The sequence below is a fragment of the Ostrinia furnacalis genome, unplaced genomic scaffold, assembly GCF_004193835.3.
Source record: "Ostrinia furnacalis isolate ACB-3 unplaced genomic scaffold, ASM419383v2 OfSCF7348, whole genome shotgun sequence".
In the NCBI taxonomy this organism is placed as follows: domain Eukaryota; kingdom Metazoa; phylum Arthropoda; class Insecta; order Lepidoptera; family Crambidae; genus Ostrinia; species Ostrinia furnacalis.
The window spans coordinates 556784-573180 of record NW_021137587.1 but is presented as its reverse complement, the minus strand read 5'-3'; the positions used below and the strand labels follow the sequence as shown (position 1 = coordinate 573180).

Below are 16397 nucleotides of genomic sequence, written 5' to 3'. Positions count from 1 at the left end.
CATACGTAATGTTAAAGTTACTGGTGTCTGGTTTAATTCGTTGTTTTTACAATGTCTATAAAGAATTACCCTTTCTAAAGTTTAAGATAAAATAGTGCTATAGCTGTGTTTATATTGTTATAAAGGATAACTATCAATGAGATTCAGCAATGGACATGGATGAGGTAAGACGGTATGCACCTAGTCCTTAATACCGCAATGTCGGCAACGCGTTTCGAGTGAGCGATTCCGTTCTTAGCCAAGTTGGTTGGTGCAACGCGTGCAACGAGCTCAGAGCCCCGCTGCAACTACTGTTTCCATGTCGTGTGTTGGCAATAGAAAGGTAAGGGAATTTCATATCTGTAAACATTTAAAACCATATGTATATTGTGCTGTGCTCATCTAAAAAGACGTTGAATGATCCAGTATTTATCTAAGTAAATAAATTACTTTTTTGACAAATTACCGAATTATTAACCGATTATACTTAGCTATAACGCTATTAATCTTCTGCTTAGTGATCCATTACATTGAATTCTACGTGATCATTTCGCGTTACGATGAAATCAGAGACTGCTTCTTAATTACGATAATTCTGTACCCCCAGTGAAAAGGGATCTAACTCGACTTAGATCAAAATTGACTTTATAACATAATGTGAATCTCTGAAANTGTTTTTCGCTGCAAATGCTGTTCCACTAGTACTGCCTTCAAAGTCACTTGCAACTTCCATGTCGAGCAATTTTGTTTTGATGACATCTGCAGTTATCGAAATCCCCGAATGTTCAATTGCCATGATCATTGGAGTATAACGTTCAGACAATCCTGCCAATAATAATGACCCAACCCATTCATCAGTAATTGTAAAACCCGTGCCATTTAACCGTTGAGCCGTTTCGACTATTTGCGTTATGTAGGTAGCCATTGAGTCGCAATTTTCGAGTCGTATAGATATCAAATGTCGAAGTAGGGTTATTTTCCTTGAGAAACCAGAGTCATCGAACATGGTCTTCAGTGTATTCCATAATTCTGCCGAGCTCTTAGTGTTCTTTATGTGCACGTACAATGCTGGGTCAATCGTCAATATTAGCTTTGCCTTCGTTTTTGCGTCGTCTATCGGTTTTAGTTCAAAGTCATCCGTTGGCTTTATATACATAACCATGCCTTCTAAAACCAGTAGGTTTTCTGCCGCAAAACACCACTCGTCGTAATTCTCCCTGCCTTTCAATTTTGGCACATTTGCAATATAGTTCGTAGCCATTCTGTTTCCGCAAAAATAACGTAACACAATTTATCTATTTTGTACTAAAATAAATCTGATAAAATTGTCTAGGCCCATAACCTATTGAAACAAACGTAGATTTTTGCAACGACTGTGTTTTATTTCTTTCACATGCTACCATAAACAATACATATTTTGTTACAAGAAGTTCTAATATCAATAGAGATAACCTTGTAGAGACGTCGTTAATACTCTAGCTTGATTTTTATAATTTCGAATTACTACTTATTGGTGTAATTTAACGCTGCATTTACACGAAATTATCATTTTTATTGGAAGCACTGTCGTCGAAAATATTGTTTGTAGGTCAGACGTGAATTATTTCTTGTCCGCCAATATTTAGCTCTCATTGATCGCTACTACAAAGTTATGTCGTTACTTTTGATGACAGCTGTCATTCTAATCAAGCTATATTGGATAGACTATAACGATTTTTACTGGAAACCAAGGTTTTTTTGCATAATACCTCAAGTTTCACTTCGTTTTTCACAACTGTTTTTTTTTTTTTTTTTTTTTAATGGCTCGCGCGGCTTGCGCATTTGCCAATGTCAAGGTAGGGAAACGGATCAGTAAAAAACGGAATTTCGGAATTTAGGGCTAGGATCAGTATAGGTAGGAACAGGCAGTAGTTATAGGAAAATAGGTAATTGAAATGTAAATATTACTTCAGCAATAAACAATCAAATGTATAAAAACTAAATCTTTATATTATTATTAGATAAATAAATAGAGATACATTTATATATAGTTAGGTCGTTCGTGTATAAAAGAGAATTAATGCAAGAAGGAAAAGGGACACGGAGGGAAAGTAAGGAAGATATAAAAGAGGAGCGGTCATATTTAGGACAGGAAAATAAACAATGGTTTATGTCACCCACTTCACTTCCGTCTCCACAGTCGCATTTGTCGCTGTTTACAATCTTTAATCTAGCCAAATGGAAGGGAAGGCAAACATGACCCAGTCGCATACGAATGAGGCTACTAGTCCCTGCCTTATCCAGCTTCAGTTTGAAAAACCACGGTTTGAGAGGAACATGTGGTTGAATATTCCTATAGTGTTTTGCTTTAGTTTGACTGCTGTCAGTCCATTGACTTTCCCAGGATTCCATAAGAGAGAGTTTGGGAAGTGAAAGTAAGTCATGACTGTAATTTTTATAAGGAAACATGTCACCACAAGAAATTGCATCATTAGCTAAGCGATCTGCCTTTTCATTCCCAGGAATATTACTGTGACCAGGAATCCAACCAAATACGACTTTTAAATCTTTTAAGAAGCAATTGAATAGTAGCCGTCTACAATCCATGATTACAGGATAGAAAGTATTTGACTTAAAAGGGAATTTAACAAGAGCTTGAAGAGCACTTTTTGAATCAGTGAAGATAATAGTTTGTTGCAATTTCATAATTAAGATGTATTCAAGAGATTTGAAAAGGCCGAAACATTCAGCTGTAAATACAGATGTTTCTGGGGGGAATTTGATTTTTTGAACTATTTTTAATTGTTCATGATAGACTCCAACGCCTACTTGGCTATTAGAATGCTTAGATGCATCACAATACATATGATGCCAGTTAGACCAATCTCTGTCAATCATAAAATTAAAGTTTGTGAGGGCATTTCGATCATCTTTGTAAACACCTAAATCAAAATAAATCTCTGGAGAGAACATTAACTCTTCATATTTACTACTAAAAATTGGCAGATAAGAGGAACTATGGGTAGGAGCTTGCAGAGATATGTATTTACGATAACTGATTACTAGACACGGAGGAGATTTGTGATACCAGTATGAAGAAGATTCTACATATTCTAAAAGATTTTGAAGTTTTGAATGGAGAGGATGATTCGAAAACTGTAATGCTCGGAATAAAAATCTATCACTTAAGTATTGACGACGTAGCTTAAGAGGTGGATCGACACACTCGACTTGAAGAGCAATGATAGGGCTCGACTTCATGGCACCAGTTACTAACCGAAGACCTTTACTTTGGATTAAATCCAATTTACGAAGTCCAACCATACTGCAGGGTTCAAGAAAGAAAGTTCCGTAATCGAGTATACTCCTGATAAGGGCATTATATAAGAGCTTTAAACAAAACGGATGAGCGCCCCACCAGACACCAGTTAGACATCTGAGGATATTTAATAGTCGCTCACATTTAGAACTGATGTAATAGAAATGTGGAAGACCTGTCATTTTGGAATCTAAAATGATTCCTAGAAATTTGGCTTCATTTTTAACCGGGATTGGTTGATTATCAAAATAAACACTAATTGGGGGTGGAAAACGGATTCTAGAAAACAGAACTATTGAGCTTTTAGAAGGAGAAAGGCTAAGGCCATTTTGATCTAACCATGATTTTAACAGGGTGAGAGAATATGTAAGAGACTCACACATTAACTGTATATTATTTCCACTAACATATAGGAGCAGATCATCAGCATATTGTAAAATATGAGCACTGTTATTCATAGAAGCTTCTAAATCATAGCTATAGATGTTAAATAACAAAGGACTCAAGACGGATCCTTGAGGAAGGCCCTTGCTTAATAACCTGGATGCGATTTTGTTGTCATGAATAACATTTATAGTGCGCATAGATAAGATATTTAGGATGAAATTTACGAGCAAACCGGGAACTTGTAGTTGTAAAAGTTTACTTTTGAGAACAGTTAACAACACATTATCATATGCTGCTGTTATATCAAGAAAAGCCGAAAGAACTGAAGTGCCACATGAAAATGCCAATCTAATATCAGTACAAAAAATGCCTATACTATCTGCGCAACTCTTCCCTTTTCTGAAACCGTATTGACTCTTACTAAGCAGGCCTTTACTTTCCATAAACCATTCCAACCGATTTTTAATTAAGTGCTCAGCTACTTTCATAAGAATGGATGAGAGTGCAATTGGTCTGTAAGAATTGGGGTCTTCTCGAGGCTTTTGGGGTTTCAAAATTGGAATTACTTCCTGAGATTTCCATGACGGTGGAACGCAACCAGAATTAAAAATAGAATTTACAAGAGTTAGATAATATAATAAGCTAGAATTACTAAGGTTACAGAGAAATGAGTAGGGGATCCCATCGCCACCCGGCGCGGAGTCTTTAACATAAGTTAAAATTCCTTTAAGCTCAGAAAGTGAAAAAGGATCGCTAAGAACTGAATGTTCAATATTAGTAAATAATAAGGCATCATTGGGGATAAAAAGATTCTCAGCAACAGAAGGAGGAGCAAGTTTATCTAAAAATTCTTCGATTAAAGTATCATTAAGAGACGGCGGCTGAGATTCTTTAAAGGCAGATCTAAATTTTCTTATGTTAGTCCAAACAAAGGAAGGGGAAACATCTGGCGAGATAGATAAGCAAAAGTTTTTCCAACCTTCCCACTTCTTACGTTTTAATAATTTTTTGGTGTTTGACATTATTTCAACTAATAAATTAAAATTAGCTTCTGTTGAAAAAGCGCAGTAATTCCTTTCCGCTTCCTTTCTTCTCCTAACAGCATCTGAGCATTCGCTATCCCACCAAGGTGGTGAGGGGATTTTATTAGTATGCCGACCGTTTTTAATAGGAAATACCTGATTAGCAGATTCGATTAATAAAGAGGCTAAAGCATCAGCACATGCTGATTGATTGTTTTCACTAACAACCGGTAGAGATGAAAGACCCTGTTCTACCTTGTCCTTAAATAGGCTCCAATCAGCTCGGTCAAGTCTGTATTTCATTCGAGGATCGCGATTATTTACATTCCTATTAATATCTGGAAATTCAATGACAACTGGGAAATGGTCGCTGCCATACGATGAAGTTAATGTTGACCATGATAATGACGAAGCTAAATTAGTAGAACAAAGAGATAAGTCAGGAGCGCTCACTCCCTCATGAGGCGCAGTCCTGCGAGTTGCAACACCAGAGTTTAAGATACATAATTGATTGTTATCTAAAATTTCTAAAATCCTATTACCGTAATAATTAGAACTACTACTTCCCCAAGCTTCATGTTGAGCGTTAAAATCACCCATAATAATAATAGGATAAGGAAGGTTGCTAATAATGTTATCTATTTCATCATAAATCTGAGAAGAGGGATGCGGGATATAAACTGAGACAAAAGTTGTATGGTTTACTGAAACTGCAATAATAGAAAAATCACTACTGTGCTGAGGAATTGGGACATGGGAAAATGGGGTAGAGTGACTAATGAGAATAGCCACACCTCCATACCCATCACTACGGTCTTCTCTAACACAGGAAAACTTAGGTACTTTGAAAATGGAAACAGGCTTAAGCCATGTTTCCTGTAGAGCAATAATAAAAGGATCTTCTTTATTTATTAAATGTAAAAGGTCACTTTTTTTAGTTAAAATGCTGCGGCAATTCCACTGAATTGCTGATGCTTTCTTCAGTATGTGAAACTTTTTCTAATATTCTATCTTTGATTGGGGCAACGTTGGACGGTAGGGATGACAAATTAGTTTGCAGAGAATTGATCAGAGCTACAATTAATTCTTTTAATGATAAATTACTTAAAGAGTTTGAGTTTTTCTCATCACTATTAATTAAAATACTTTTACTTGGAAATATTGGAGAGTTATATCCTTTAGTAATTTCATCATGAGCAGATTTGTCATACCCTTTAGAGAACCTAGGAGGAGATCTTGGCTTTAAGAAAACAGTTTTTTTGTATGAAGTCTTATTAGAGTAATTTGATGAATCAAGATTGTAAAGAGTCTGAGGGGTGGGAGATGCTAAAACATCTGCATAGGATTTAGAACAGGGAGGGTGTAATTTAAGTGCCTCAGCATATGTAATGCAGTCCTTAGCCATAGTTTCTTTTATGTTCTTTTGCCTATTATATTCAGGACATATCTTGCTAGTGGCCATATGAAGCCCTGAACACAAACAACACCTTATATCATCTTCCTCCACTGAGCATGAATGACCTGAGTGGCCTAGACCGCACTTGAAACACCTGGGAGTTGAGCGGCATTGGCTTTTTACGTGCCCATATCGACAGCAATTAAAACATTGAATAGTCGGGTAGATATACAGGTCAACGGGTAGGGAGTTAAAACATAAAAACACTCTCTTAGGGAGGACTTGACCGTCAAAAGTTAACACCACCGTTTCTATAGGAACAAACTGAGCCTCTCCATTAACTATGTTTTTCCTTTTAAGTCGCCGAGCTTTTAAAATTTTCCCACAACCTATTGGTACTGAAATATTGTTTACAATTTCCTCTTCAGTCCAGTCTGTTGGCACACCTCTCACCACACCCATACGTGTCACATTAAAAGAGGGAATGAACGCTTTATATTTATTAAACTTTAAGCTCCCGTTGTCTAGAAATGAATTAGCATCTTCAAATTTGGAAAAAGATATTGATATTCGGTTCCGTCCGATTCTTTTCAAACTACCATCAATGATGTTTCTAATGCCATTCTTTTTTAAGAAAAATCCAAATGAAATAGGATGGATGGTGCAATTTTCATTGGGGTCAGATGGTACTCTTTGAATGTGAACAACATATGGTGCCAAATCTGAAGCTACATAAGAAGGTCTAGCAACCGGGGCACTTGGAGAATTGGATGCGTTTTCATTGGCCGACAAATTCGCAGTGGATGGGGATGGATCTAATGAAGAAACTATGGGCGCATCCTGTAATTCACTAGTACTGCTACTAGGAACACACTGACATTCAAAGACGTTTGTTGAATCGAACACATTAGACTTATTATGACGACTCCTCCTTTTTTTGTTACAATGTTTGCAAACTTTTCTAGCTAAAGTTCGTTTGCGTTTTGCATGCGAAACATTTGACTCACTGTTATTATTATCGGTTACCGATCCTTCAGTGTCCAGACATGAACTATTACGTGAAATAGTAATGTAATTAGAAACCGGGGGGGCTGTCCCACCCGGGTCATGAGGATCGTCGTCCATTGGACGAGATGGAAAGTTAAAAAGTTAAAACTTACCCAATATGTGATGAGATATGATACACTTAAATGATATATAAATAAAAATTAAGTTAACAAACTACACTGCACTACTTAACTGATCCTATAAATAGCAAAATAATGAAAAAATTATTTCTCCAAAAAAATGACGTCCACCGAAACCGACGTTTCCCGCGCTTTTTCCCGGCCTTTTTCTGTAGCTTTGTAAAGCATCATGCCATCATTGATGTTATAATATTTGTTAGTCTATAGAGCCATGCTGCTTTTACACTGCGCGGAAATTAGCCAAGTCAAGTTAATGTGAGTGAACATACACCGAACAGTGGGGTTGGGAAGAAAATCATTCATTTTTCATCCCTACCCCACTGTTCGGTGTGTGTTCACATATATATTGACTTGACTTGGCTAATTTCCGCGCAGTGTAAAAGCAGCACGAGCAGCACCAGACTGCATCGCGGCATCGTGTTCGTGCCCATAGCTGTCAAATGTGTGTGACATACTTTGTGACATACTCTCTAATCTGTGATGTGTGTGTCACTCTAATGTCAGTTGTCAGTGTGTGTACTTTTTTCGTTGATGATGGTGTTGTTGACAAACTGAGAAAAATTTACTAATTTAATTTTAGGATTCTTTTGTGCAATAACCTTCTGAGTTCATATCAGCACTTAGATTGTGTGTATGCGTTTTTTAATATTAGTATGAACTTTTGTGATTCAATGTTTTGTGAATCTCGTTTTCATTGTTTCAGATAAACGAGAGAAAGTAGTTATAACAATAAACAGGCGAGGAGTGGTCAAAGAAAAGTCTTAAACGTTGCGTCGATCAACGTTCAGAATGTCGACGAATTACTACGATTACTATGATGGCAGTCAAATATTCTTGTTTATAGCAAACAAAATATGTCTTCCTATAGATCTTGTAAGTATTGAACTTTTTGCTTCAATTTTATATTTAAACACTGTAATACACTACAAAGTAGTTTTCTGCAATTTGCTATATGAATGCTAGAGTAATTAGTATTATGTTTTATGTATTTAAAGATTTGCAGCTAAACCACTACATTTTGTTGGAGTTTAAACTACTACATCACAGCACAAATAATATGGGATTTTAATATTTATTTGTACAAAATTAGTTAGTATATATAGTTTTAGCGTAATTAACGCTTAGTTTCCATAATATAGTTTACAGCCCATCTTTTCTTAGCTAGTGGAAAGAGAAACACTAAAATTAATTCGCTTATTTGTGATTTAGGCTGTCTCTTATTGTGCATTAAAAAGAAAAAAGCAAAATACAGATTTTTAGTCTAGATAGTTGTATATTACTAAATTTATTACTATTTGAAAAATGAAAAGTATAACGTAACACAGATAGTCTAGTACAGTCGAGTTCATAAATATATTGGCAGTGCCCAGTGTTTCAAAATATTATTGTGCAGTAGTTAATTCAATACTACACTACTGCAACATGTTAATGAACAGTATATGATTACATTTTATTTATGTTTGAGTTTGTATTGAAATGTGTGATTGATAAAACGCTAACAATATTTTGAAACATTGACACTGCCAATATATTTATGAACTTGACTGTACCTATATTATTTCAAAGAAATTTGATTAAACACTAATTCATTTTAGAGCTGTAGAATAATAAAGTTAATAATAATGTACAATAAAATGGAAACACTATTAATACCTAATAATATGTCCATTAAAGTATCTACAATAATTAATATTACTTGTATCTGTATTGAAAGTTCAAACAGAAACACACTATACAGTGTGAGTCACGTTAAAGTGTACATATGAAGATAGACCCATTTTTTATTGACAAAAAAGAGGTCAAAAAATTTTTGAGATTTATTTTTTATACATTTTTTTTTCTTCCAATTACTTATTGTAAAGAAAACGTAATAACTTAAACTAAATGGTATATCCTGATAAAATAAAAACAGTAATAATGCTAAATAACAGGCGATACAATAAATAATGGAACGGATATCTGGTAACTATCCGGTAGGCCAGATATCTGGCCTAAATTTACTATCCGGCCGGATACCGGATAGTAACTCACTATCCGGCCGGATATTAAAAAACTACGACAATTTCCTTTCAAAAAACTAATTTTTTTTCTGGGTTATTCACTCTAATGACAATTTTTAATACTAAATGTCGAAATATAGCCAATTAAAATGGGCGATCTTTTTTTCACTGAGTAGTAAATAATTAAATTTTCCCTATTTAACCATACACTCATGATGGCAACTGAAATCACCCGATTAATTTACCCCCTAGACAAGTGGCAAAATCTGACATTCTATTCGGACGGATTTGATTTACGAAAACTGTGACTAGTCTAGTCTACTAATACCACTGATCGCGTTCGAAGCACCTGTGCGGCGCTCAACTCGTCACGACAGACAATGGGCCAACTATCCGGCCGCCGGATATCCGGTATCCGGCCAAACCACTATCCGTTTCATCTCTAGTTTAAACTAAGTCTCTCCGGGCGCGCCATTCAACGCTTCGTTAACAACGAAACTGAAAATGGCTTTAGATTTGTAATTTTGATAAAGACAAGTTAGATTTCAAATAAAAACAAAAGATTTCGAAGTAAAATAAGCATTTTAGTTAAAATTAAAATTGTCTCTACCTGTAGCGGATAGGGCATGCAAACCGGATAACCGAAAAAACCGGATAACCGACACAATTTGGAACTCGGTTTTTGTCAGTTATAAATCCGGGTTTTTCGGTTTTTTCGGTTTTTCTTCTACGATTTTAGATAATTTAATAACTCATACAAGAACACGCTTCTTTAGTCATATCAATAAAAACAATTATTGTAATGCAATGTGGAAGCGGTACCAAGGCTCCNTGGTATATGGTGTAATAATTAATAAAATAGTAGTTTCAGATCATAATAAACATTTAAGGAGTAAATAATTAGAATCCACTCTAAAATTCTAGCCTTATTCCTTTACAATCGCCACTTATATCACTTTACACATAATTATTAGGATACTTAGATCGCTATTATGTTAGTTAGATCAGTTTACACATTTTTTTTCTCATCACAAAATTGGTGTATATTGATATAAGTAGAAATTTTTGGACTATTTACCCTAAATAACCTGAAATAATGATTCCTCATAGTGTAATTACTAATGTTAGTTTTACAACTTTTTCTAAAATTAAAGAAACAAAAAAATATCAACAGAAATGGCGTAAAATGTATCACTTTACACTTGTTAGCGGGTGGTCAATTCAGTGTGGTGTAAAATGATTTATGTCCCATTACATCACTTTACACGAATGTAAAGTTGCCGTGCATGGCGATATAACTGGGTTTTTATTTAATTACGTAAAAACTACATGCTATATTTCCCAAACTGGCACACTACCTAATTATGTCTTGCATTACCTTTCACCTAAAAAATATTTCACCAAGTTATCTCTAATAGCGACGAAGCAGGATTTTTTTTAACTTCAAATGCGATTTCCCAAAAATCACCATTTTCGACTTAACTCCGTTTTCACTGGGGGTACAGAATTGGAACCCCGATTCACTCAATTCCTAAAGCATCATACTGTATAACCAAATAAAATTACTAAACCGTTTGCGTGACAAAATATTGTGTTGTTAGTTGATAGAAAACATGCCTGTACGACCCCTGCCCCCTGACTTGGCAAAAAAGGCCAAGTCAGAGCTGACTGAGGACCCGAAGCGATTGCAGGACGGCATCGACCACTTGAAGGACTGGATTGATAAGCAGCCGTATCTGCGGGCTAGAACAGGTATGTAGAGTTACTAGATTTAGCATTGGGTAGGTAGCTTGAACCGCTAATTTCAAGACATATTCTACATTAAAGGTCTAAAATAAGTTAGTTAGATTTTTAGTATTTTAGAATTCATTTATTAGTAAACTGAGTTCAATTCGCCCAGCGCCAGCTTGAAGTTGAGTGTTGGGACACCTTGGGAGCTGTGTTTCACCTGAACCTCGCTGCAAGCTGTTATTTGGTTTATATTATACTTGTTTCGTGTTATGTTCTGAAAGTCAATCGGGGAGATTATTTCAATGCTAAATTAAGTTCTTTCTGTTCAATTAGATAGAGATTTTTGGAAACATTTTCATGATTATTTTTCTTGTTTACGGCGAATATTTATTTTTTCAGACGACCAGTGGCTCATTGCCTTTCTTAGAGGCTGTAAACATAGTATAGAAAGGGCGAAGGAAAAAATTGATCTGTATTATTCATTAAGAAGTACTGCTCCCGAATTTTACTTGCCCAAGCACACGGACCAAAAGTTCATAGAGCTTATAAAAGCAGGGTATGTATTAACATATACATTATGTAGTTAACGTCTTGAAAATGTTTGTACTAACAGTTACATTATTTGCATAGAACCACACAGAACGCACCAAGATAGGTATCATGTAGAAACGTAATTTCCTCGTAACTAAATGATTTATCGCAGAGAAAACTTATTGAAAGAAGAAAACTGAAAGTCCCCATACTAAAAGAAAGGGATCATTTTTATTATGACCACCTTATAAAAGTTCCTTGCAAAGGTAGAGCGCTCCATATTTTTTACCAGCTTACTTTATAAAAATATGTATTGAGGGGTATTATATTAACTCTATATTTGCTATTCCTATACCTCCTCATTTATTAAAACCAGTAACGCTAACCAAAATACTGTATAGTGTAGTTGTGTACCTTCAGAGATATTCGGCAGAAAGTGTAAAAGTATGTAATAACTATAACGCTCTATTGACATAATGTCTAAGCAGTGTAATAACTGCCGTAATTAAATATTGAACATATTTTTATTCCAGGGTTGTTCTAATACTGCCAAAAACCGTTGGACCCGCTGGACAAAGAGTGACGTTGGTCAGAGCCAGCCAATATGATCCGGAGAGGTTCTCTCTCAATGAGTTTCTATCAGTGTCACTGGTTATAAAGCAAGTGAGTGATTGTCCACAATAGGTAGGCTATAATTCACAATGATATGTGACAAACTGAATTTCACGTGGGCGAAACCGCGGGCAAAAGCTGATTTCTACTTAATTATTTTTATCCACTGACCTCTAAACACACTGGATTGGCTGCTGTCATAATATTTTTGTGCCTATTTGAGTTTCGCCATTTTGGCGCTGTTGGCCATACTGGCAGATACGATTATCCATGGAACTAAAATTAGTTATTTTCTTTCTCATTAAAATTTAATCCATACAATGAACGTTAAAATTAGATCTCAGGACAATCGTAGTGGCGCTTCTAATTGGCATACAAAATTAGCTGTCATTTGTATGACACGACACAGCCTGTCCAGTGTGTATAGAGGTCAGTGTTTCTTTCTCAGATTCTTTACTTGGAAGACGACGCCTTTGTGGTGGCGGGAGCTATCAACGTGGTGGACTTGGAGGGAGCTACGCTGGCCCACTTCGTGCAAATGACGCCTACGCAGATGAAGAAGATGGTGGTGTTAGAACAAGTATATTTTTTTATCAATATCTCTCCCACAGTCTAACTTAGGCATAACAGAGTGCTGAGTGTGAGTTTACATCAAAATATATGAACATTTAAGTTCTTGAAAGTTTCCGCTAGGGGCGCTGTACAATCCCTCATACATTTAGTGTCATTTTTTAGGCGCTCACTAGTGAGGATGTTTCATATAAACTCACACTAAGCCCACAGTACATTGGCACAATTAGTTAATAATTATAGCGCGAGTACTCTCCTCTCTCAATGTGGTCGGTCAGGAGGCAAATATAAACTTGTATAGGTAAATTTATTAATAGGAGTAAATTATTTATAAAAATAACTTGCCAAGAATGTTACCTAACACATTTTATTATTTATTTTTTTAAAGAAAAGAATATGGCCTGCATTGTTTCAATAGGCGGCTTTCCTCAAACTTTGCAAAAGGCTAAATAAATTGTAAACTTAAAAAACTTTTTTTTTTATTAACAGGACGCATCTCCTCTTCGTGTGAAAAGTGCTCATTATTTGTGTACTCCGCCGGGGTTTGAGACAGTTTTTAATATGGGCAAGAAGATTTTAAGCGAAAAACACAAAAATAGAGTATGTCATACATGAAGTTTTTTCAATTAAATATCCTCAACGTACTCTATCTAATCGTCTTATTATCCACAGATCTACATTCACAAAAATAAGGAAGAATTGTTTGATTATGTTCCCAAAGAAATAATGCCAGTGGAATATGGTGGCAATGGAGGAACCGTCGATGAAATTATAGGTATTTGTTTTTGGAGGATAACAATAAGAAAACCTAAATAAAATATTATTTTGAGGTGTTTTCTGGGGTCCTATTGAATAGGATTTTAGGGCAGAAGTACCGGTTTTGGCCACTTCACTTTTTAATATGTGAAGCATTATGAAATTACAAAATAATAATTAATTTAGTGTTAAACTCCAGTTTTACCCATTTATGAAATAATTTTAATTTACAATATTTTTGATAGTAAATTAATTGTGGCCAACAAAGGTACAGTGGCCACAAAAGGGGACTTTACCCTACCTGAATATGGCACACGACAAAGCAAGAGTGCGGGTGAAATGTGTAGTGTGTTATTACACTCTTATATTTCCACGGGTGCTTGATTTTTGATTTTGTATAAGTAATTCGATGTGATGTAAGTTGACACTGTTCTCATCTTTACAGATTACTGGATTAAGAAGATTCAAGAATATAGAAGTTGGCTAGACGAAGATCTGCAGTATGGGACAGATGAGCACTTGCGGCCAGGGTCGCCCAAAACCGCTGAAAATATGTTCGGGGTCGAAGGTTCCTTCAGACAGCTTGAGTTCGATTGAATTTTATCAATTAAATATGTGCTCTGATGTCGTATTGATTAATTTAATTTTGATGATTATATTATGTCACCTATATTAAGGCAGCACTTAGATAACATAAAAAAAAACTTTGTAAAGATTGTTTTAGTGTGTCTTGTTGGTTGTCCTATTAAATAAATATATGTATAAAAATAGATTAAATACGAGTAAAACTCTATTCATTTAAACATCTGGGGGCACGGCAGTGCCCCCGCCAAGTCGAGCGCGAAGCAAACACTGCCGTACCATCCTTTACTGGAACCATTTCGCCGCATTTTCAGGCCCCTATTTGAGAACCTCTGGATAAGACCAGAACGCAGAAATTTTCGTCATCTAGTAAGCTATAATCACATACTTAAAATCCAAAATTTCAAGTCTGTAGGTCATTCATTTACGAAGTTAAGCGAAAGCAAAGTTTCGCATTTACGACACTCACTCACTGATGATCATCAAAATAGAACTAGTACTTCCCATAAACTCAGAGAGCTGAAATTTGGTACAGAGTTAGGGTTTAATGGCCACATAAAGGGAAAACTATAAAAACTAGGAAAATCGAAGATCTGGAGTAACACCATATTACTACTCCGGCACCGTGGTATTCGCCTGTATCGCTCACCGCTAGATGGCGCTAGCACTAGCAAACGGTGTCCAGATTTGTTTCCTTTCTAGAGAAAGTCATCGATTAAGTTGAATGTTGTGTAATTTGCATTTCGTTGATTTCGTTTATTATATNTTATAGTTTCCGAGTAAATCGGCTGTGACAGACGGACAGACGGACAGACGGACAGACGGACAGACGGACAGACGGACAGACGGACAGACGGACATGACGAAACTATAAGGGTTCCGTTTTTGCCATTTTGGCTACGGAACCCTAAAAAGTTAAAACTTACCCACTAAGTGATGAGATATGATACACTTAAATGATATATAAATAAAAATTAAGTTAACAAACTACACTGCACTACTTAACTGATCCTATAAATAGCAGAATAATGAAAAAATAATTTCTCCAAAAAAATGACGTCCACCGAAACCGACGTTTCCCGCGCTTTCTAGAAACAATTAAAAATCGTAGAAAAACACGTTTTTTCGATGAAAAATTTTTGACGTTTATTTTTTTTTAATAATGTCACAGTTGTAGACTTGAGACGGAACTAAAGTGATTAAAGTGAAAATTACGACTTTGAATTATTTATACTTTTAAATAACCATTTAATTTATAGAAATCACATAGATTCAATAAAATAATTTATGAATAAAAGCTGAAGTTGTAATTCGAAAACGTGAGTATTATAGTGTAATTGTGTGCAGAAGTGTTTGTTTACATCGATGGAAATTTCTAAAGAATTTAGGATTATATAGCCTGACCAGGAACATAAAAACCCTGGCATAGAGGCGCGACAATTGCATTTGATAGTGCAACACTGAGTACAGTCGTACCTGTGTTAAATTAATTGGCTAACTCTATGTATCAGGATTCAGGATTACGGGCTAATTTGATATTTTCATAAATTAACGAAAAAATATTATTATAGGTAACCTGATTTAAATAAATTAAATGAAACCATCAATCGAGCTATTAGGACTTATTTTATTAATCATGAATAATCAAATTCAGAACTTGAATAGTCAACTGCAATGTCTGCTCATGAACGCATCAAACTCGGTACTTCTTTCCCAATTCCATAAAATTCAACACTTAGAAAGTGACAAAAAATTTTAAAATAGATAGTTGAAACAAACCACAGCTAATTTTCATAGTGGACTGTACTATACGATAAACATGTCAGTCAATTTGACAACCTTTGTCGGAAACATTATTCAATGAAAATATTGTCCGAACCATTAGTTTATTACTCAAAAATATTTAAAAAGGTTTGTTTGGCTGCTAAATCAAATCATCTTCGAAACATGATTTTAAATCTATATTATATAAAGCTCGATTCCTACTCACTCACTGACTCACTGATCAGGGGTATTTTTAGGGTATTTAGAGGGGAGGGGGGTAAAATTGTTGGTGTTTGTTTTAAACTAGATTTTTTGACACCCAGGTTTTGTAAATTTTTTGAACCAAAAAACAAAATGGCGGCACTTTTTGAAACATCAACTTTTTTGTTTTTGGTCCTGAATTTTTTCCTTTTTGGTGGTTTGTTGGAGTTGCCAAGGTGTGCTAAAAAATGTGAGAAAAAAATGGAAAAACAAAATGGCCGCGCCGCCATCTTGGATTGAAAATGCGATTTCGGGGTGTTTTTAGGGAGGTGTCACTCCGAGATGCGCAATTGTTTTTGAAAAATTCTTTTGAGTGTTTGT

The 16397-nt window shown here is 35.3% G+C and overlaps 1 protein-coding gene across 2 annotated transcripts; it reads left to right on the top strand.

Annotated features, from left to right (window-relative positions):
* The first annotated feature begins 36 nt into the window (after positions 1-36).
* Positions 37-14262, top strand: LOC114364093 (alpha-tocopherol transfer protein-like). Of its 2 annotated transcripts, none has more exons than XM_028320090.1 (8): positions 37-322; positions 10871-11021; positions 11400-11556; positions 12065-12194; positions 12592-12723; positions 13203-13313; positions 13386-13488; positions 13915-14262. In XM_028320090.1, exons 1-8 carry the CDS (start codon positions 299-301, stop codon positions 14064-14066), a joined length of 960 nt encoding a protein of 319 aa, XP_028175891.1. In that variant the 5' UTR covers positions 37-298; the 3' UTR covers positions 14067-14262. The 2 variants fall into 2 exon arrangements, with proteins under 2 accessions (XP_028175891.1, XP_028175892.1); XM_028320091.1 differs by lacking the exon at positions 37-322 and adding an exon at positions 375-416.
* Positions 14263-16397: the final 2135 nt, after the last annotated feature.